Source organism: Acomys russatus, chromosome 5 (assembly GCF_903995435.1).
Source record: "Acomys russatus chromosome 5, mAcoRus1.1, whole genome shotgun sequence".
In the NCBI taxonomy this organism is placed as follows: Eukaryota; Metazoa; Chordata; class Mammalia; order Rodentia; family Muridae; genus Acomys; species Acomys russatus.
In genome coordinates this window covers 53,658,061-53,682,183 of record NC_067141.1, presented here as the reverse complement: position 1 = coordinate 53,682,183, position 24,123 = coordinate 53,658,061, and the positions used below count along the sequence as shown (strand labels likewise).

The 24,123-nt window shown below is 42.7% G+C and overlaps 1 protein-coding gene across 1 annotated transcript; it reads right to left on the bottom strand.

Annotated features, from left to right (window-relative positions):
* Positions 1 to 339: 339 nt before the first annotated feature.
* Fas (Fas cell surface death receptor) lies at positions 340 to 21,043 on the bottom strand. The gene is made up of 9 exons (XM_051146947.1): positions 20,966 to 21,043; positions 15,173 to 15,326; positions 7,136 to 7,273; positions 5,789 to 5,897; positions 3,393 to 3,454; positions 3,154 to 3,240; positions 2,647 to 2,708; positions 1,365 to 1,398; positions 340 to 728 (listed from the first exon to the last, which is right to left on the bottom strand). The coding sequence occupies exons 1-9, from the start codon at positions 21,041 to 21,043 to the stop codon at positions 340 to 342; spliced, it is 1,113 nt and encodes a 370-aa protein (XP_051002904.1).
* Positions 21,044 to 24,123: the final 3,080 nt, after the last annotated feature.

The window sequence follows — 24,123 nt, the reverse complement described above, 5'->3', positions numbered from 1 at the left end:
CTCCTCAGTTCCCAGGATACGATGAATATAAACACAAACACTGCAGATGCCAGATCACACTCAGTACAGCTTTCATGAGGTTTGAGTGTAAAAATAACAAAGCAGCGGCAGATGGAGCAGATGGCGTGTCTCAGACCTGCAGAGTATAACAAAAGCCATCTCTGCAACCTGCTGGTCATTTTACCTTTCCTGGGCACCAGCTGTCATTTGCAGGCAAAGAAGACACACCAAGAGTGAGCCATGGCGCTAAAGTAGGCTTTCATTTTGTGCCCGTCATTGATGGTAGGCTCTCTCTCTCCTCTCTCCTCTCTTTCTTCAAAACTGGAGCTGAGGTAGTTTTCACCCAAGATTTTGTCTTTCGCTCTCATTTCTGACGTCTGAACATGAGCTTTCAGGATGCTCCTGGATCATGGTCCGAATTCCTTCCACCACACTGGAGCAGTTGGCTTCCTTGAGACCTTTAACTAAAGCACGGTATGCATCCTTCTTCCCATGAGACTGATACCAGGACCGGAGCAGCTGTATCTTCTGCTCAGCTGTATTTTGCATGTGGTCATTCTTGATCTCATCGATCTTCGCTTCAGGAATCTTATTCACCCGAGCAAATTTTTTAACTTCATTTATTGTCATTTGCTCAGCAATACTCGGGATGTGTATACTCAAATCAACATCTGAAAAAAACAGAAAACAGGTCTCTGGAAATGTCTTTCTAAGTGGGATTGCCGTCGCTGCAACCACGTTTATTTCTCACCTTAAAATTCAAAGTACAGGTGAGCCCTGTAGGTGTAAAACAGAGGAGGCTTGAGTTGTGCACCCAAGCTTGCTGCAACTTCTATCGTTTACTCTCTGAGCTGAACATGATATGTGGCATCGTTACGTCTTCTTATATCACTTATGAAATCAGAAGCTTAAAAAAAAAAAAAAAAGATCACCTCTAATGACCTCCAGAGACTTGATGAGCAGACCCACACACCTAAAAGGGTCAGTTCATCCTGTCTCTGAGTCTCAGGTCAGTGGACAAGACCAAAGAGAACTGGACATGTTTTTTGCAGTGGTGAGAACATGTGTAGAGTTTATGATTCCACTTGACGTGGACATCAGTTTACAAGGAGTCCTGTGATACAGCTAACCGATTATGAATTTGTTCTTAACCCTCTCATAATGTAAAACCTCTCATAATGTACTGTCTTATTTTAATTTAAGACTGTTATGAATTTAAGCTTTTGAAAGAAGTGACAGTTCAAATAACAGGAAAGCTTAAAGTGTCACTGAAATGTAGACATTTCCCTCTAAAATCTTAGCATCTGTTCTGATTTAGGCTAAAGAAAGTCACTTCTGGGAAATAAAGTGATAGAATGACTTACCTGATACATTTATTGGCACACTTTCCTGGGAAGACTAAAAGAGAGAAGAATACATAGTATCATTTAATTCTTTCTGAATTCAGAAGGAATTATTACATGACTGCCTGTTAGATACACATAATTAGGAAACCAGACTTTGTGGTAACGAGTTCCTTCAGCCATTCCACTTTAATTCGGAATGGTTGCAGCCTCCTGTGTTAGATCCACCGAGCATCGGCTCCACGGCCAGCTGCAGAGAGCCATACTATGGGTGTTAAGTGGGGTTGAAGGGCAAAGTCTTTGCTTGGATTTGGAATCTGAGTTCCATGCTTTGGACAATGGCACTTCTGTGAAAATCGCAAGGGGAAAGCCTGCACTTTGCGTATTCCTTTTCCAGCTCACACTGGTAGGGCTTCCTTCATACGCACGTCCTTATAGCATCTGTATAAAACCTTGTAAGGATTTATTTTATTCTGGAAATACCGCTTGTAATTCAATCCTACCTTCAGAAATACAACCTTTTCAACCAAGTTAGTAATATGTTTTGAGACTATTTAAAACTGTCAATTCAACCTGTTTCCTTACATTTAATCCACCTTTGAGAAAATAATGCAACCAATCCAGCTATGCCTTGGACTCTCCCCCTCCCACACACACACACATAACCAGAGTTTTTACAAGCTAACTTCAGTGCATAGCTTTAATCTTAGACAATGCCCCATAATCATCTCCCTCACCCACAATAATGCTTGTGTGCATGAGTGCTGTGATAACACAGTCTAATGCCATTCTGTGGAAGCAGCCAGTAGGTTCACAGCAACCTTGACAAATATCCACTGAAAGCGCTGAGGACAACATGTGCATACAGTTGGATTAAATCTGCAGGTGGTTTAGAGTGCTCTTCTGGGCCAGTAGGGGGTCAGAAAACAACTTCTTCCCTTGTTAAACTCTGCTAAAAGAGCCTCAAGCAGCAATTCCATGTTCCTTTTCACTCCCTGGCTTTACTGTGCTGCTCAGCAGATAGTGGGGATGCTATGCTATTTGAGAAAGGAGTGGACAGGTCAGATCCACCTCCATCTAACCTCAAATGACCATAAGAGGTGGATACTTCTGTGTAGCACCTCACAGAAACTAACAAATTAGCTGTGTATGGTGTGTTAATTAATTATTAATGTTGTTCTAACCTGTGCATGGACAAACACATATTAGTTTTAAAGAAAGTGCTAATTTGTTGTTGTTTGTGGTGGTGGTGGTGTTTATGTTTTTTATTTTTAATAAAGATGATGCATATTTGCATACTCACAGGATTCCAGATTCCAAATTCAGGGTTGTCATGACGTTTTTTATAGTACTTTTTCCACAACACTGAAGATCAAAAGGATTTCTGTTAGCCTCAAATACCATTCTGATAGGAAATCCTCACACAAAGAGAACTGGATTGACAAGACAGTTACTTGTTTCCAACAAAGAAGCAAAGCGTAGAAGATTCGGAGCCACTTTAAGTTGGCTTTGAGGTGCCTTTCCAGAATGACTGTCATGGTACCCAGCTCTCCTTTAGCTACTGACTTTATTAAGTAATGTCTGAACAAAACACGCTGTCGTAGATTTGAAGTTAAAGACACAAAATAAGAGGAAGTAATTTTAAGAAGTAAATAAACAGAAAAATTGTATACACATTAAAGCAAACAGTTTGTTGGGGGGAAGGCAGGCACAGAGGTCAGTGTCACCATGTGCTACCATGACACTCTGCCTGGCTTTCTGTGTTTTTTCAGTAGGCAAAGCGGCTACTTCTCACGTCACATCAAGCTACAGTTCAAACAGATTGAGGACTTACCATACAGTATTATGACCAAAGAAATGGGGATGATCAACAGCCACAGGAGATGAGTTCTGGAATCTAGGGATATTGGATATTTTCTATGAAGTTACACAGTTTTTAAGATAAAGCAGAGTTCTTTTCTTTCCATCAATAATACACCAATGAGCTCTTATTCTGACATGTGATGATGAGGACGAGAAAGAAACGGAGTCATTAAAACAAATGATTACCTTTCTCCTTGCATTTGGTATTGCTGGTTTTTGTGCACGGTTCAAGGATTCCATGTTCACACCTGGGGGGAAAGGCAGAAGACAGTCAGAAGGCATTGGTGGATGACTTACCCGTCTTTCAACGTACATTACACACTATGGTTTGTCTTATTTGTCCTTTCCTCTCTGGCACTTGTTTGCTGTCAGATATGGTACAGGCTAAGAACTGTGATGGGGTGTTTGGTTGGAAAATGATAGTCTGCTCTAAGATACAGGGACTGGAGAAATGGGTCAGTGGTTAAGTGTGCTGACTGCCTGTGGAAAAGAGCAGCATTCAGTTCCCAGAACCCACAGCAAGCAGCTGACAGCTCCAGCTCTAGGGTCTCCAACAGCATCTTCTGGCCTCCCCAGCACTGCAGTCACATGCCTATCCCTGCATCCCCATATTTAAAAAAATCAAAATGCAAATCTTAATATTAATAGTTTTTAGAAGTAATAAACTACTGATATAAAAAAGAAAGGGATAGGCAAACATAAACTTTCAATTGGTAATACTTGAATTCTTAAGATACAAGAGCTTCAAATAGCTGTGCTTTTTAAATATAACTTACCAAGAGCAATTTCAAAAAAAGTCTTATAAACCATTAAAATAGCCTGAAGGTAGCCACTGCCTAGAATGTTGCCCAGGGCCCCTGCAGAGAGTAATCAGGACAGTCAAGTGTCACTTGTGGCATTTTTTTCAGCTAGCTGAACTCTGACAGCTCACAACCCACTTCTTCCTGAAGCCTCAGCAGGTGAGTGCGAGAAAGCAGCTCACCTCGAGGAGCCTGTCACCTCACTGACAGCATGGGGATAATGACACTATCTACCTCAAAGAGTACCAGCGAGAAGGAAATTAAATCCTGAGCAAAAAGCATACTGACCTATAATTGTGTTATTACTTGACTAAGCCAGCTACCTCCCCACAATCCATACCTCGCCTCTCAGCCTTCTCAGACACTTGGGGCTGGAGAGGAGACCAAAGATAGTGACACAAATGTTTTCCTAATGTGTAAGATGTAAAGCACCATATCTCTGCTTTTCACACCTATTAGATGAGTGCCCAGGAGGTTACAAAAATGAGTTACAAGTTTGAGGAATGACAGAGAAATAGCAGCCCTAAGCATTCTATACAAAAGCAGCCTCTTACAAAACAAAAGCTACTTTTCTTTCTTTTTTTTTTTAACACATTTTTATTGAAAGATAAAATAATTCATATTACATCTCATTTCTATCCCATCCCATACATCCTCCCATTCCTCCCTCCCTCCCACTTTCACCCCAATCCCCCTTCCCTCTGACTGTGACCAAGGGGGACCTCCTCCCCCTGAATATGGTGCTAGGGTATCAAGTCTCTTCTTGGTAGTCTGCTATCCTTCCTCCAGATCTAACCAAGGGACAGAACATTCTCCACAGTTAAGTGGAGACTTGGGACTGACTTTCACAGGATCTCTGGTGCCCCATATTTGGCCATGTCCCTTTGTTGGGGAGGGCCAAAAGCTACTTTTCTTTCAGTGCTTGGAATTGAACCCAAGACCTTGCGCATGCTGGGCAAGTGTTCTACCCTGACATATACCGGCCCCTTTGCAAAAAGCTATGCTTGCACCACGCAGTACCTAATGTGATCTCCATGTGGCAGGTGTGTGAAGCTAATTAAATATTCTTTCCCATTTCATGAGTGAGAAAACTGAAGTGCAGACAGGTTAAGTGGTATGCTCAAACTAGCCCAAGTAACCAGAAGACAAGTGAACCAAGATGCGTAGGTCTGGCTCTCAAGCAAGCCCGTCAGCATGAAGGCAAAGTCGTCCCAAGCTTTTCTATCCTCCGGCAGACATGGGAGCATCTTACACCTCTTTAAAGCAGTTGTTCTATGCCTGGACACACTTGCCACCCACTTTTACCTGCTAATAATGCTGTTTCTTTCCTCCTCAGGACTCCCACCTTTCATATAGAGTCAAAAGGTCTTCCTGTATACCTTGCCCCGTGCTGAGAACAAATGTCTTACGCTTGCCATACACCATAAAGTGTTGAAATGCAAGCATTGGGGGTTTTTGTTTGTTTGGTTGGTTGTTGTTGTTGTTGTTGTTGTTGTTGTTTTGCTGTCTTTGCCCCTAGAACCAAAACCTTGATGATAGTCATGTGTCTCCCATCACACATGTAAGCAGCCAGCAGTGTCCCTTGAACAGGATGATGTTGGTAAGGTTTAGAGACTGGAAAGTGCTCAGTGATGTTCGGTGCTGATTGGTGGTAACTGAGCAAATGGAGTAAAGACAAGACTAGAACTTAGTTCCTAACTCTCATTTCAGTGTGGCGCTTCTCTAGAAGGCAGGATCTCCCCATTGTAGCTAGTGTTTCAAGCACTGAATACTAAAACTTACGAGATGCATTGTTCACAGTGTTCACAGACAGATGCATTGCAATAGAAGTTTTCCTTGCATTTGCACTTGGTATTCTGGGTCCGGGTGCAGTTTGTTTCCACTTCTAAACCTAAAAAGCCAGTTTATAAAGTTTTCATTGTAGCAGCTAGTTAAAAATACACTGTGAAAATAATGGCCAGGAGCTGCGTGGATTTTTTTTTTAGAGATCTACTGCATATTATCAACGGTTTCACTATCACACCTTTAATAACAATGTTTACTAACGAAAAAGGTAGTACCACCTTGAAAGGACCAGCAACCATTTAGTAGAGCTGTTAGTGGATGGATAACCCAGAAAGGCAGACACTCTCCACCATTGCTTAGGTGGCTCTTCTATTCCTTTAACTGAAAGCCTCGAACCTTAAATACATGACCTGGAAACTGTCGTTGTCATTGTTGCTGCTGCTATCATCATCATCATCATCATCATCATCATCATCATCATCCTTATCCTTGTCATCATGTTACCATGTTGAAATGTTGCACAATAAGCCTAACCTTGGAGGTTCTGATTTAACGCTGAGCTGATACTTAAGCATTAGGATTTCAACAGTTCCTTGCGCAGCTCTAATGGATAGCCAGGGTTCTGCATCATTTCTTTATAGTCTAATATAAGAGCCTTATGCCTTTAAAGGGGAGAGGGGCTCTAGCCAGGCACAGTGGTGCACGCCTGTAATCCCAGGCTCAGGGAGACAGAGGCAGGCAGATCACTGTGAGTTCGAGGCCAGCCTGGTCTACAAAGAGAGTCCAGGACAGCCAAGACTACACAGAGAAACCCTGTCTTAAAAAAGAAAAAAAGAATTTTAAAATGTGATGCCCAGAGTTTTCTTAGTATCAGTTCTTTCTGTCTTTTTTTTTTTTTTTTTTTTTTTTTTTTTTTTTATTCATCCTGGCCTGGAGAATAAATTGAGATAGCTACAAAAATTCAGGTCCCCGAGCAGGATGATGATAACAGATACGATCCCCAAAGATGAGGGGGCATCCTCGCCACATCTTGGGTTTCTTTGTATAGCCATAAACAAGAACCACAGACAAGTTTAAATAAGTAGGAAAAAAAGACAGCTTTTGTGGGTGGCTTGGATTGCAGTTAATTAGGCCTTTGCCTCCACCTGGAAGACTTGCTGAGAAGACCTTCAAAAGTGACTACTACCTTATGATATGGCTGCGCATTACCCAGTTAGCCTCACTCTGCTCCTTCCTGTATGCCAGCAGGGTACCAGAGTAGGCCCCAGTCTCAAGTTGTATCATGTATGGTTCTACATGAAGGACCCGGATCAGCCTTTTAAAATTGTTTTCTTAGATACACACCATGCTCTCCATCACAAAGTCCACATCTTTTGCACTTATCAGAATAATGTTTCCCGTCCATGTACTCCTTCCCTTCTGTGCACGGACGGCAGCTTGGTTTACCCTCATTGAATGTGCAGTCAGAAACTTTCCATTCACCTATCATGGGAAAAAATAAAAAGAAATTGAATTTCTGGAGCTGGGGCCAGTCACCATGCAACAGCATGGAAAGGATACAAGGATGACAATAAAGAATAGTAAAATCAGGGGATGCATGTTAGGCTGATTATATGCAAATACAATGGGAAAGACAGATAGCTATTGGGGGAAAAGCTCATCAAGAGAAATACCCTCCTCTCCTCTCACCCTTCACCACCTTACAGCAGGCAGGAGGACTAACCCTGGGGTTATAAGAGCAGGAGAGCTGTCCTTGCCCTTCACCAGCTGCAGCACTCAAAAGACCAAGCCCTGCACCAAGTATGGGCAGCACAGTAGAACTGACTCAGGATGTGGGGGTGACAGGTGACCCGGCTCCGAGGCTATGAGTGTGTCAGAGCTAGCCTTGCCTCTTGTCTGCCTTGTAGGGGCATTGTTGAGGGAAAGAGCAACTCCTCTCCCTTTCGCCCTCGACACCAGAGGTGGATGGGAGAATTGTTCCTGATGGGGTCATGAGAACAGGAGAGCTGGTCCTGTCTCTCACATGTTGCAGCACTTGGGGGTAGCAGGCCCTGCACCTCACCTGGGCAGCATAGTAGAACTGACCCTAATGGCAGGGGTGTAGGGGTGCCAGATCTGAGGGTGTGAGCATGGGAGAGCTAGACCTGCCTCTTGTCTGTTGGGTGGCAGCATGGGTGAGGGAGGGGCCCTGTTGTCTTGAGAGCAGGAGTACTATCCCAAGCCCCCTCACCCCTGCTGCAGCACTCAGGAGAGCAGGCCCTGAACTTTACCTGGGTAGTACAGGAGAGCTGACCCTGGATGTGCGGGTTGTAGTTGAGTCAGAACAGAGAGAGACACCCTTCCCTCCCATGTCCTTTACCATCTATGGCAGATCAGAGAGTGGGAGAACTAGCCATGTTCCTGGTTGTAGGGGTCGCAGGTAATCTGTTCCTGAGGGCATGAGAGCATGTGGGCTGGTAGGTTGACCATCTCTGATGCCTTTTAGGTCCAGATCCAGGGCTGGAGTACATGAAAGGGCTGGTACTACACATATAAAACTAAAAAATCTCCATGACACAGGACAACTACAAGATATCCAAGAAAAGGCCCAGTGAGGTCCTAGTGTTGATAGAGTAGAAGCCAAAGGCCTCCTACCAGAACAAAGAGTCATTTCAATGAACAATTGCAAGAAATAAGTGTGGACAAAAGGAAATGCTGTAGAACACACTGTGAATTGCTAGAGTTTCTACAATGAGATTTTTTTCTCTGTTGTGGGGGAGGTTGCAAAGGTGGAGGGTGGAGGGCAGGTATGAGGCGAGGAGGTGATGAGTGGGATTGGGATACAAGATGTGAAATTCACAAAGAACCAATAAAAAAATAATGGGGGGGGGGGCGGGGAGCAAGCAAGCAAGCAAGGAAACCTTCCCAACAAAAGGACAAACACTATTCTTATAAAAGTAGGGTAATTAAACTGGTGGTGCACGCCTTTAATCCCAGCACTCAGGAGGCAGAAGCAAGTGGATCTCTGTGAGTTTGAGGCCAGCCTGGTCTACAGAGAGAGTTCTAGGACAGCCAGGGCTACACAGAGAAACCCTGTCTCAAAATGGAGGAGAACAGTTAGCCACAGAAACACATGAGGAAAGGGTCAGTTAGAGTGACCAAATGCATTTCTCTGAAGGGCAGGAGAGACTAGCTAGTGGAGATGGCTGTCCTTGGCCACTGGGATTACCAAAGAAACTCAATTTGTACTGATTCTCATTTTAAATTTCCAAGTCCGCAAATCCTCATCATGTCACTTATCCTGGTGATGCAAAAACCCTGCATCCTTCTGCAGTTTAGGCAAAAAAATCGTTGGAGTTCTAGAAACGTTGATCAAAAATTTAGTAGCTGTGAAATCTTTAACAGAGTGCTTAGTGTCTGTGAGACTGGGGTTTTTCATGCAAATGACCACCTTCCTTACCGTCAGAACCAATGCACATGCCACCAAATAGTCACAGTTTTTCTTCTCTCCTTTTTCTATTTGTTTTCTGCTCAGAAACACAGTGCATTTTTGTAGACAAACACAAATGTCTTTCTAATAAAGTTTGCTTATTATTTGTTTGTTATTATTGCAAACCATTTGAAATTATATTCATCTTTGCTTTGATTTATTAAAGGAAGTCATTCTATTTCTACAACTAAGCACTACAGAACAATGCCTTCTGGAAAGGTCACGTATCTAACAAGTGTTTATTATATGCCTATTGTGTGCTAAGGGATTTATAAGCGCTGACGGAAATCCTGCTGGAAGGAAGACAAAACAAAGGCCTTTACAGAGATGCTAAGTGGCAGGAAGTGCAATGGAAAACTAGTGTCAGTGGTGGTGCACTCAGAGAAAAGGTCTGAAACATACACAGGGAAGTGTAGCAGAAATGCATTACTAGCAAATCTAGTCATTAACGTGGAGCTAACAATTAACTCTACTCATTAATGGTGTAAATAATTATAAAAGACCAGTGCAGTCAAATCTGCTCAACATGCACAAACCAGCAAATGTAATCAATGCTGTGTTTCCCAGCACATGACTCGTGACTTACCTCAGAAATCTTGTTCATGAAACACAATATTTACTATCTTTTAGTATACAAAACCAAGTCTGTTTTAAAAAGTAAACCATGAGAATCTAGAGCGAAATTAAAATAGCACATCAGAGCTATCCAGCCTTAGGAGCAGTACTTGAGAGGGGGCAGGGCAGAGGAGGCACTGTACTGCCTGCAGGTGGCATGAGGCTGTGGGTAAATGAACTGAAATATCTAACGAGCTCATTTGTGGAATATGCTTAGCTTTGTATGGATCCAATCAACCATAGATTCTCTCCTCTAAAGTACACAATCTAAATGTACTAAAACAAAAAAAATAAAAGGTTGTTTCCTTGAACATAGGATTTCAAAATGCATCATTTTCTGATAACCATACATATATGCTTATTGCAGAAAATCTGGAAAAGGTGAGAACTTATTAAAAGCACCTACACAGCAACTACTTTGATATATTTTATTGTCTTATTTTGCCACGTTCCTATACGTACCAATATACCATAAACATATACACCATATATACACACATATATGCAATAGATAAATGTAGTATATATGTATATGTGTATATAATATATACATATATGAAATGCACTGTTGGATTCATCCTATTAGATCAAAATGTGATGAGGACTTTTCAAGTATTTAATTTTTATTTATTGTTTTGAAATGTCTGTCTATGTATACAGCATATCTTAATGGATCAAAAACATCATAAACGGGACCTGATGAAACTAAAAAGCTTCTGTAAGACAAAGGACACTATCAATTGTACAAAACAGCAACGATTAGAATGGGAAAATATTATCACCAACGCCACATCAGAGAGAGGTCTACTATCCAAAATACATAAAGAACTTAAGAAACTATATATCACAAAAACCCAAATACTGCAATTTAAGAAGATCTAAAAAGAGAATTCTCAACAGAAGAATCTCAAATGACTGAGGAAGATTTAAAGAAATGTTCTACATCTGTAGCCATCAGGGAAATGCAAATCAAAACTACTTTGAGATTCTATCTTCCACCTGTCAGGATGGCTAAAATCAATAACACAAGTTACAGCACATGCTGATGAGATAGGGGAAACACTCCTCCATTGCTGGTGGGAGTGCAAACTTGTACAGCCACTATTGAGATCAATATGGCAGTTCTTCAGAAAATTGGGAGCCTACCTACTTTAAGATCCAGCTATATCACTCTTGTGTCATGCTCTATCCTACCACAAGGCGACTTGCTCAACTATGTTCATTGCAGGTTTATTCTAACAACCTAGATGTAAGAAAAAACATGTGGTGCATTTACACAGTCGAGTGTTACCCAGCTGTTTAAAATGTTATCCAGACAAATGCATGGAACTAGAAAAATTCATTCTGAGTGAGATAACTCAGACTCAGAAAGACAAATATGGTATGTATTCACGTATAAGTGGATATTAGTTGTTAATTAAATGATAATCAAGCTACATACAACTCACAGACCCAGAGACATTAAAGAGGAGGCCTCTGGGGTAAACACATGGATCCTGGGAAGGGGATTAGAATAGCTTTTGCAGGTGTGCTGGGATGAGTTGGGGTGGGAGCAACAGGGGTCAGATTGAGGGTAGGAGGAAATGGAGGGATAGAGTACTGGGAGAGAGAGTGGAATTGGTGGATATTTGGGGGGCGTGGTATGGAAATCTAGTGCAATGGAGACTCCCTGGAATCTATGAGGGGGAGGACTCTAAGCAATGAAGGATATAGAGTCTGAGCTGGCTACCTTTTCAAGCCAGGCAAGGCTTCCAGTGGTGGCACTGGATTGTATACAGTTGAGTTGTTGGCTGAGGGGCTCCCATGTTAGATTCCTCAATAGCCCAGGCTGATGCTAGGACAGAGGTCATTCTCCAAAAACTGACAGTGGGGCTCCATTACCAAGAACAACATCTGTGCAGCTCACTGAACAGACAGGTTAAACTGGTACCTGCATGGGGCCTTTACCCTTACATTCTAGTCTCTTTGGTGCAGGAAGTTACTCTGCAGGCTACTGAAAGAGAAACCTGGACACCAACCCAAGCGCAAAACCCTCCACTTACATGTATGTATCCTGCCTGCAAGATGTGCTGGGACAATGGTGACACACAAATTGTGGGAGAAGCCAGCCAATGTCTGGTTTAACTTGAGACCTACTCCATGAGAGGGAGTCCATGCCTTACACTGCCTAGATGGTCAGGAATCAGAGACTGGACAGCCCAGAGAGGTAGGGTAGAACCAAACAGAATAGGTTAAAAAAAAATCAACAAAATGTCATCAAAGAGACTCCCTTTGGGAGCAGATGGAAGCAGGTACAGAGACCCACAGCCAAACATCACGCAGAGAGAAAGAGAAAGAGAGAGAATATAAATTAGAAGTCTTCGTTTAATCCCTCTCCTTGGAGCTCAGAGAACCTCACAGAAGAGGGAGAATAAAGATTGTAGGAGTCAGAGGAGATGGTGGACATCAGGGGAATATGGCCTACTGAATCAACTAAGCAGGGCTCGTGTGGGCTCACAGACATGGAGGAAACAAGCATGGAGCCTGCATGACTCTGCACCAGGTCTGTGCATATGTTATGGCTGTTAGCTTGGTGTTTTTATGAGACTCCTAACAGTGGGAGCAGGTGTGTCTCTTGATTCTTTTGCCTGCTCTTGGGATTGTCTTCCTCCTATTGGGTTGCCTTGTCCAGCTTCAATGGAGGGCTTTTGCCTTGTCCTGTAGTGTGTTATTTTGTCCTGTTTGGTGGTTGTCTCTTGGAGGCCTGCTCTTTTCTGAAGGGAAGAGGTGGGGGAGTACATCTGGGGAAGATTGGAAATAAGAGGAATGGAGGGAGCGAGAACCGTGGTTGGGTTGTAGTGTATGAGAGAGGAATCTATTTCAATAAGAACACTTCAGTATAAGTATACAGTGCATTTTAATCAATCAAAAACATCAGTTCACATCTGCAATCACTGAAAAAGTCTACATTTATTTTCATTTTAAAGAGTCTCTAGACAAGCATTTCAACCATTTGACACAGAGATAAGCCATAGACTCTTTCCACTTAAGTCACATCCAAAATGCATCACCCACAGTTTCCATTTGCCTTCCCTCCACCCACTTCTCCCACTCCACTTCTTTCTTGTGAGAAGAAAGCAGAACCACTCCAACAGTCTACAAATTCCTGAACATCTCCAAAATAGTCAGCCTATGCTTCTTAAAGATAAAGCTCATCACTTCCCAATATTTGTTCTTCATTGACTTATGTCATCATTAATGTTACGTCAATCTATCAGATCATCGATGCTATACACAGATTTGAAACTAACTTGAATACATGTAAGCCTAAACTTCAGCTGGAGAGAATCAAGGTGGAGAGAGTATCAGGTGTGTGTTGAACGGCAGCTGAAACTCAGTCGTGAGGTGGCCGAGAACAACCTCTTACACGGCCAGAATGCCAGTTAGCAATTGCTAAAAAAAAAAAAAAAAAACCGTACAACTGAGGGTTGATTTAGAGACATATGGAAAATGCTGATGCACTTAGGCTTTCATTGATACCAAGTATTCCAGCCTTTGATTACTCCAGAATTTACATGCAAAATCCTACATTGTTGGGTATCAAAATGAAATGCCACACACACAATATTTTTAAGGCATTTTTCTATATTTACTTGCTGACATCACTGTGTCAGCAAGTGAAAACATTGTTAAAACGTGTTCCATTTTCCTCCTTAAAAGTTTGCACTACCTACATCCCACAGTGGTGTGAGAACCCGCATATCTAAACACCAAGCATGCTATTCCCTCTTAAACTGCAAACAAGATAGAGTAAAAGCACAGACTGTAATTTTGGACACCTTAATATACAAAATACATCATCTTTGCTTTATCCTGCACTTTACAATGTAAACATATAAGTCCAAAATTTCAAACTATAAACACAGATTTCAACTCATAGGATAAGTTGATTGTCTTTGGCAACTTTTTAAAAAAGCCAGTAGACAATTCCCAATTCCTGTTTGGAAAAGAGTAACTGTAGGAACTTAGGCACTAGTGGGTTGTGTCACGAGGGAAACTATCCTGCTAGGCTTAGTAAAATCTGGACAGGAGGGCACCCTATGGAGACCCTTGGAGTCTTCATTTGTGCATGACCTGGGTCTGCTTTGTACTTTTGAAGCCAAGGATAAAACCTACAGAAGTCTTTTGGGGATCTATGGGTATTTCCTGAAACCTGCAAACAGTCTTATATGCCATTGGGTCAACCTTTTTTGTTGTTGTTGGTGGTGTTTTTTTTTTTTTTGTTTTGTTTTGTCTTCCGAGACAGGGTTTCTCTGTGTAGCCTTGATGTCCCAGACTCGCTTTGTAGACCAGGCTGGCCTTGAACTCTATTGCAATCCACCTGCCTCTGCCTCCCCAAGTCCTGGCTTGGGTCAATTTCCTATCCTCCCAATTGCATGGTCCGCATTTGTATGTAACTGTTGTCAACACCAAAGTGGAAACTAAGCTTACAGAATTACAGTTTCCTTGGCCTCTCATTCGCTGATGCTGGCACCTCAGTTCCAAACTAAAATTGATTTGCATTTCAAAATACCGATTTTGGAAAAACTGTTGGTTGCTGTTCATTGCTTTTTTACTTCATCTGGTTATTCAGCTGAAAAATGCAAATGTATTTTTGCAGGCTTCAGTGCTAGGAAGAAAGCTTTAGAGGCAGGCTGAAGAGAGGAGCTGAGGCACACCCCTGAGGGTGGAAGTCCCTTGCTGAGCGAGCTCCAGAATTAGTCAGGCACACCCAGGTTAGCTCTGAGGTGACTTAGGCATTTTTAAAATAATAATTTATTTATTTTTATTTTATGTGCACTTGTGTTTTGCTTGCATGTATATTTGTGTGAAGGTTTCAGATCTTGAAGTTACAGACAGTTTGAGAGCTGCCATGTGGGTGCTGAGAATTGAACCCAGGTCCTCTGGGAGAGCAGCCAATGCTCTTAACTGCAGAGCTATCTCTCCAGCCCTAACTTAGGCTTTTAAATCCTCACAAATGAGTTTTCCTTAGCTCGTGAAAAATCAAGTTAAATAGACAGATCTTCCTATTTCAGGCATTTATGTCATCTGTAAATTATGGTTCTTCATAAGCACTCCAGACAAATATGATACAGATGATAAAACAATTAGTGTTTGGAAAATAAGTTTATATATAGTCTTTCCCCCCTTCTTTGTAATGCTATACACTATAGGACAGCCAATAGCTGTATAACTATCCAACACACTCTCACATATAGGACATTAGAGTCCCTCAGCCTGATTCTCACGCTCATCTCCGGATACCCCACATGACCTACCAGGTTGGCATGGTTGACAGCAAAAGTTGCCCCCAGGATAGAATCCTTCTGAGCAGCGTGTGTCGGTTTCACGAACACCTCTCCTCAACTCCAATCCCTGGGAGGTGTTTCCATTCTCTTGGGTCTGCACATTTAACTGGGATCCAGCAAACACCTGGAAAAGAAAATCATAATATGGATCAGAGTGATTTCCAAACCAAGCAACGTGGGAAACATGTGTCACTCATCCAGAGTGACTGCATCTGTGTACAGGTTAAGCCAAAGCATGCTGATGATTGCAGGGAGAGGGGTACCCTAGGGCCCAGCAGGACCAACTGTATGCTTTTTCTAGCCGCACTAGAAACATAGGGAAGCCCTGCCTCCGCCTACTGTTCCATGTCTGGAGAGTGAAGGAAATGACAGGCACTTCCATGTTGTCCCCCAGTCTCACGTTCTTCATCTCACCAGTGGAAATGCCCCTGCCTCACAGGTCTGTAGGGATAAATTAAATGGAACCCTGCATTTGAAGCTCTCGGCACAATGTCTGGTACTTAGGAAAAATGTTCTCTGTACGTGGTGGTATTACTACTGTTACTATTAAAGTGAAATTCCAATAACAAAATAGAGGGGAAAACAAACTCAAAGCAGCATTGGAAACCTAGTTTCTGCCACCAATAGGGACTGACTAACTTTTTCTGTGCTATAATTCCCTCACCTGTTGATGAGAATAGTATTTTCTATCGTTAAAAGTCAATCATGAAGATAAAAGTGGTAAAAAAAAAAAAAAAAAAGAAAAGAAAAGAAAAGAAAGAAAGAAAAAGAAAAGAAAAAAAGAAAAAGAAAAAGTGCCAGGGAGTGGCACCTTTTGAAAGGATTGTGACATGTGGCCTTATTTGGAGAAAGTGTGCCCCCTGGAGGTGGGCTTTGAGGTTTTAGAAGCCCAAGACAGGCCCAGTGCCACTCTCTTCCTGCTGCCCGAGTTTCCAGGTGTAGAACTCCCAGTTACTTTTCCATCACCAGGACTGCCTGCATGCTGCCATGATGCCAATGGATTAACCCTCTGACACTGTAAGTCAGCCTAAACTAAATGCTTGCCTTTATAAGAGCTGTCGTGGTCATGGCGTCTCTTCACAACAATAGAGTACTGACTGGAACACCCTCTTAAACATAGATAAGTGTAGGTCATTCCTTTTATATATGATATATAGAGAACATTATCAATCATAAATTCCTTTGGCTACTGCCTCTGAATTTGGTTTTTCTCATGAACATTTCCCACATTTTCCTGGCGTGCGGTTAACTTTAGTGGCATTTTTGAGTCAAGAAAGTTTAATGTTCTACAGTCACAGCCACAGATGCTCCCAAGTCCCTCTCAGGCTTTTCTTCATCACTAAAGTCTATGACCCCTTCAGGTCATGGGGTACCATGGAACCTCTTTCTGAGAAGAAGGGAGGAAGTGATGAAGTGACCACATTTTCTCCTGGGATAGATATAGTTTAGGATGCATCTCTGACATCCAGGCTTCTAATAGGGAAAAGTGGCACCAGAATATCAGAAAACACTTGACTTGTCTGAAATTTCTCACTAGCAAACAGTATAGCTAGGTGTCTCTAAAGTTTTCCAGTCCCAGTATAGTGCTTTTTTTCCGTGGACTCAGAAATGAGTGTGGGCATAACACGGAATACTAACATAGGATACAACCGACTTTCTAGGGTTCCATAATTATGTGTAAAGAACTATGGTAAGTATTACAAAGATGAGAAGAGTTGAGCCTAAGTATGCTGGCATCACCCCCAAAGTATTGCCAATTCAACCCCAACAGACATATGTTAAGACAAGTTCTGATAACAAATATAAATATAATGAACTATTAATGGAAAATATGTAAGTTCCCAAAAGAAGTTATGTTTTATAAAAAAAAAAAATCTTATACAGGGATGTTTCACACATTATATTTTCTTGGCCTTTTTCTTCCTTTTGTGGAGCTGGGAGTTGAACACAGGACCTCATGGGGGTCTAGCGAGTTATCAGCCACCAAGCTACACCTACAACTTATGGCTCTTAAAACATGCTCAAAACTCTGCTATTTTCTCTAAGATACCTCTAACACAGGAGCTTAAATAAACTATATTTATTGGCATCAACTTCTCTTTTCAGAATGGCAATTTCTGTCTCTTGCTTTCCCAGCAGCAATAGATAGTGGCCTAGCTCAGTTGATGTCAGTCTTTCTTTCAGATTGGACAGCCACCAGCTATAGTGACAGAACTGTGGACACCAGGGAACCATAATGTATTTGGAAATATACCAAAGGATTAATTGTTCAAATAAGAGAGGTTTGCACAAAAACCATTTAAATTCTTATGGCCCCTTACGCTCTGACATTCCAGAAATTGGCAACACTGTGGAAATTCCCGAACTAGGGCTGGGAGATGGCTCAGTTGGTAAAGTGTGTGTGATGTAAGCATGAAGACCTGAGATGGGTCCTCCAGAACTCATGTGGCAAAGCCACGTGGCAGCACTGAGGACAGGGAGACAGGATAATTCCTGGGGCTTGCAGTCCAGCCAAGCTAGGTGGGTCAGCAAGCTCAAGGTGAGGCCTGACGGAGGGAAATATCGAATGTTGACCTTCAACCTCCACGCACATTCAAGAGCACACATGGGCAGGGTGGGGATATTTGAGAAAGAGGGAAAAAGACTTCTCAAGTCAGGGAACTCTCTCGCAAGCTAGAAGCAACCAGTAAGTCCTGTTGGTAACAGTAATCAAAACAGAGTCTATACAACCACCCGGAGGAGCAGCAATTCCTCCCCCCACCCACGCTGATTGCTGTAAAGAGTAACATCAGCATCAGTCAAACTTGCCTTTCTCTCCTGTCAATTCTGGGTTTTTGGTAGAAACAAGAAAATGACAGAGATCGAAACTCAAAGAGATGGCATGTATAGGGTTGGGGCTCGGGCGAAATGACAAGTCTAAAACACTCAACCTTCATGCCCCAATATATACATGTGTGTGGCCTGTGGAGACGCAGTCTGTCCTGGGTGTAAGAATTTAACCAACAGCTGAGAGAAACTATATGTGCACTCCCTTGGTTCCCAGAATAAATGGTCAAGTAAGCAGAACAGAGGGACACCTTGCATTTATGGATTGTTGCCTCTAGCACCTTTCAAAGAAAAGTATGCATAGATTCTGCCTTTTGGAGCTTTCTTAAGGAATGTGCCTCTCTTCCCTACTTTGTTTGCTTTGGTTTGAAATCCTGAACTGGAATTCAAAACTCATCCAGGAAAGCCTGGTAGTACAGATTCAACCCTCGTTACTCAGGAGGCTGAGGCCAGCTGGGCAATCAGGGAGACCACCTAAAAATGAAAAGGTTGCTCTTGTTGCTGTTTATTAAAAAAGCCTGGGGGGGGGGGTGTAGCACAAAGGTATCACACTTGCCTAGATTTCCTGGGGTTCTACTGTCCCAGGACTGAAGACAGGGATCCAAAATCCAAAATACATTCAGAATAGAGAACTATCAAATCTGTAATCAGGATGAGTAAAGAGACACAAGGCGACAGGAGCTACCTCCTTTCAGATGTGGCCACACGCACTTCAGAGATGATTTTCTCAGGGGCTGTTTCTTACAACAAAATCAAGAAGTTGTGTCAGGTGTCAAAAAGAAAGACGATCTGAAGGGCCTCTCATGACTGTTTGCAGAGGTGAGGCTCGCCACGCTCCACATAGTTTGCATTAAAAAATATATTTGCACTAACTCATTTTTGCAGAATGCAATGATCTAACGGAAACTATGTAGGGTGAGGCTGAGGCATTTCAGCTAAGATCCAGCAGGAAGCCCACACCAACCTAAATGTTCTGAGTGGAGTTTTGGTTTTGGTTTGTTATTGTTTTGTTTTGTTTTGTTTGAGAAGCAGAAAAAGAATTAATGATAGGGAAAGTAGATAAGCTATGGCAAATGATAGGAAGGGAAAGCAGGAAATACAAATACACACCTTTCTTAAGTAAAACATTTTAAGGTCAGAGAAACCTTGATAGTACAGTCTACTGAAAGAAGTATTAAGTTATCAAATGCACTGGTGAGGACCTACTGTGTGTTGGTCATTGTCTGGTAGATACCTGAGAACAAACCAGTGGAAAGAGAAATTTTTTTTCTAGCATTGTAAATTTAGGAGTGTGTGTGTGTGTGTGTGTGTGTGTGTGTGTGTGTGTGTGTGTGTGTGTGTGTGTTTGACTGTTTGCTTTGGTTTTCATTTCTGTGTTCCTGTGAAAGGTTTTGTTGTGTGTGTTTGGAGAGGCAGGGGGTGGGAGAGAGTGAGACAGGGAAGAAGACCTGAGATCAGCTGGGTGAAGGGAAAACATGATGACGACATCATATGCAAGTTTTTAATGAAAAAGAAAAAGAAGGCCACTAGGAAGTTACAGACCTGATGGTATATAAGGGAGAGCCATGTTGGGGACCAGCTTTCTAGGGCTCCTAACCCATGGAGGGAAGAAGCACTCTGGTACCCTGGAATGTCAAGTTAGGAAGAAATCGTGGCATCTGCTCAGCTTCAAGCCAGATTTAAATAAATTTAAAAAAAAATCTCCTTCAGCCTCAAGATGGATCAGCAGTTAAAATTCATGCACTGTTCTCGCAGAGGACCAGCGTCTGATCCCAGCATCTGGGTCAGGCAGCTCACAACCCCTTGTAATTTCACTTCCAGGAGGTCTGCTTCAGTTCTTTTACATATACCACGTCTTCGGTTACAGTAAAGTACTCACCAAGGACCGTTGATTGGCCTAGCGGTAGTTGAAGCTGAGCACAATGTTTGAGAAACGACTCTCCCCAAAGCCCAGATTTGGGAGTGGTTAGCCAAGGACCCCAGTTCAGCACTTCTGTTCCAAACCTGGGCTGGGCTCTGGTGCAAGCCTGTGAGGATTTCCTTAAGTACTTTTGCTTTATTTAGGCACACTAACAATTGCCTTCAGACAACTCTGGACAAAAGCCAGCGTGTTGGTTTTAGGAGGAAACTTGAGAATAAAAACATGCTGGGAGGAAGAGAGGATTTTTAAAAGGATTTCCCTCAGACTCAGAAGTCAGCTTCATGAATCTAGCTTGTGTGGAGTGTGTGTGTCAGAGGACCACTAAAGCCAGGGCTGTGGCCACTAGGGAAGACAAAGTTTGTCACTCAACCTCAGTTGGCCAGTGCTCCCCTCCCAGTCGGGCAGCATTTGTCTGAACAGCCATGGGTTTGCTGCAGTGTGTCTGGTAGAGCCGTGGATCTGGAATTCAGATGCTGAAATTTTGACATTTGTCCCTTGGAATCCCCAGAAGAAAGGATTGTGGGCTCCTATCCCTGTTACCAGATTATAAGGCACAGAGAACAGGGAACGATTCCTTGGCACTTTTCAGAGCCACTCAAGTTATCAGACAGAAGACGTGGTACAGGAATGCGCACATTCAGAAGGCAGGGCCCTTGCCCCATGTCACCTGCTAGGACAGGCTCAGCACACCCTCCCAGGAAAGGTCAGCACTCAAGAAGTAACAAGGCAAAGACCAGCAGAGTGAAACCCAGGCGACTGAAATAAACTACTCACTTAAAGAAGCTGGCCCTCCTGGTAAAGCCGGTGCCGGAGGAAAAGAGTAGCAACTGGTCTTGAGGGTTGAACTAGATTTTTTTTTTAAGTAAGAGAGGGGGGAGGGGGGAACCACTTTTTTCCTGTTCTCGGGTTCAAAACAAACAGGAGAGGACTTCTTTAAAAGTATAAATTGGGGAAAGGTGTCGGGTCAGCCCTCTAAATGGCGAGAGCGAGTTGCTAGATGGCTGACGCAGCCGCACCGTTCGGCACTGATTGGCACTGATGTCGGCAGCCCCCTGAATGCCATCTGTAGTGGCACAGTGACACCTCAGCTCCATTGTTATCATTAACTTCTAGTCTGAGCCACAAGGGCATCTTCTTCAGTAAGTGCAAAGTTACCATAGGAGAACATGGCTATGCTATAGGTGTAGACACTGGGGAACCGGAAAAGTAGAAGGAAGAGGTAATGCCCGAGCCATCCATAGCAACCTACATTTATAATTTCTGCTCCTGCAGAGATTGAAGGGCTAGCCTGGCCCTCCTACATTCGGAGACACTGTTCACCAAAAGGAGAGGGAGTGGGAAACAAACAAACAAAGACAAGAAATTCTCTTTAAACACACATCAAAGTCTGAATAATGCTGGTTGTAGAGAGGATGACTTCATTGCACTATAACAAGTGAAAGACCGTGTTAATTCTAAAGTTCTGCAATGGTTTCTGCTCTGTGTCCACTGATAAGATTAGGACGCTGCCAGATACCAGTCATGAATCTGTACCAGGAACTGCATGCTATGGCAGAGACAAAAACAGTTCGTGTTTGAATGAGTAGAATTTTAAAACTTACTTTTTTTTTTTTTTTTTTTTTTTGGTTTGGTTTGGTTTTGGTTTTGGTTTTCTTTGGGGTTTTTGGGGGGGAGGTGGGGGGCCGATTGTCTTCTGGTTTTGATGGCAGTCCTATCAGTTCATTGAATCAAGGGTTCTAAATACCACTTGTGTTAGGTGATGCTATCTACTCAACTTAGTGTTCCGTGTGTTTCATGACCCCTGGTGCTCTGAGGCCTGCTAGGCCGCCATTTGACCTTTGCTTCATCCCAAGGAAAAGACTGTCTTATTTAAAATAACTAGACAAAAAGGGTGGGAGCTGTCTAAAGGTCTGTTGAAAGGAACTGTTGGCGAAATACATCACCACAACCTTGTAGCTCGTGGTAAGCCATATTCCGGATGGATCTCTAGGTGTCCATCTGGGTTTTTGTTGTTGTTGTTTTGGTTTGGGTTTTTTTGTTTTAATAGAAAAAATAAAAGAGAAAATCTAACAACTTGAAGACCTTAGTTATCTAGAGACTAACTACTTTGGGGAAGTATTGGAAAAGATTCACTTTTTAAATGTACATGTTTTAGAAAATTGCTTTTAAATCTACACTTAATTTGAAAGTAGATGTTTTTGTTTGTTTGTTTGTTTGTTTTTTTAAACTCCAAAGTTCAAATAGATGGGTGAACACATGGGTTCTAGGGTAAATCGTGTCCCTTTCCGTTTGAGTTGTCTGTCTGTCAGATAATTCCATCAACATGCATTTGAGTTGTCTGTCTGTCAGATAATTCCATCAACAAGCATTTAAATGAGGTAGAGACATTCTTATGTGTTACCACACTCACGTATTGGGGTTTCAAGAATACTTACATAATAAGGTAAAATTTTCAAAGCATGGTACAAATAGAAAACAATATTACAGGTGATTTAAAAGCAAGCTTTTTAAAATGGTTCCCAGAAACACTGATAGGCATCAAAAATCATAGAGTAATACATAAAAACTCTAGAAAACACCAGAATCATCCCCGGAATATTTTGATAAAAAGCTTAGGCCTTAGCAGCATCCCGGAGAATCGGGTATTCGAGTGGGATTGGACATGTGAAGCCGGACTGCGGCACCCAGACCCCAGGGCCAGCCCGGCTGCTGCACCCAGACCCCAGGGCCAGCCCGGCTGCTGCACCCAGACCCCAGGGCCGGGCACCCAGGGCCAGCCAGGCTGCTGCACCCAGACCCCAGGGCCAGCTGGGGCTAAACTGTATGGAGCAGCCCTGTGTGCTACTTTAGCCCAAATCTGTTTGGCAACAGACATCAAAAATACCTAACATGTAAGTGGCCCTACTAACAATAAACATGAATGATAAATAAATGTATATCTATGTATTATATGTGCCAGTAAGACGTGTGCTAAATAAAACATACTCTCGAACAATGTGCAGCCTATTTCTTTGACAAAAATTTTGCACACACACACACACACACACACACAACACACGAACACCTTCATTGCCTCACATGCTTTATGCCATGTGGCCAAGGCCAACTTGGATCCTCCTACAGACCCTTACTATAAGCTAGTCAATGTAAAGATTCTGCCTTTATAAAAGGTGTCACATGTAATCAATCCATAGAACCCATCTTTCTGGAAGATGTCACCTGTACTTTCAATATATGTAGTTTCAATGTTGTCATGTTTTAAGCTGTGTTGTGCACAAAAGACTGAATTAATTATCACAAGGAAAGTTTTCACCCATTTTGCCACGCTTAAATGTGCCTAAAATAAACTACTCCGGGTCAGACTCCCAAAGTATAAGCCAACACCAGCTGCTTAGTTGTGTTAAACCAAACTGCCTTCCTTCTCACCTTCCTGGAATCGTTTCTATGCTGGCCACGGCGGTCACATGGAGACACCACACTGCTGCCACCACCGCGCATCTCCACTGACCTTGGACAATTGTTTGAACAAACTGTGATCGACACTTTTAAGTTGTCATGAATGGGGTGACAGGGCTATGTACAAGTACACGAAGGAGTAGGGGTTAGAGAAGATGGCCAGCTCACTTCCTTCCTAAAAACGAAATGTTGCTCAGTATTACAATGACCAGCTTCACACCTGCATAGCAGTTTCCCTGATGGAGCTGGCTCTCTCTCCAGTTCCCTCTCCCATTTTAGAGCAATGATTTTGCAGGGGAGGGTGGGGCAGGGGGCAGGGGGGGGGGGGGGCAGGTAGTGGAGTGGAGAATGGCAGGCAACTCAGTGAGTTTTCTTTTTGTGTTGTGGATTATACAAACACACCATGTGTGCCCCAACAGCAAAAATAAAACAAAACTATAGTCTGTGATACTTAAAGGAACCTGTGTGTGGGTGCCTGTGTGAGTGCATGAGTATCTTTGTGTCTGTGCATGTCTGTGTGTGTACCTGCACAAGTGGAGGTTGGAGTGAAATATACAAGACTGTTCTCTTTTACACCTTGTGGGGCCCAATGACCCAACTCAAGCTGTAAGGCTTTCCAGCAAGCACCCTTATTCACTATTTTATATTTTGTGGAATTTATTTGTTTGTTTGTTTAGTTGTGCTGGGATCAAACTCAGGGCATAGCACATGCTAGGTA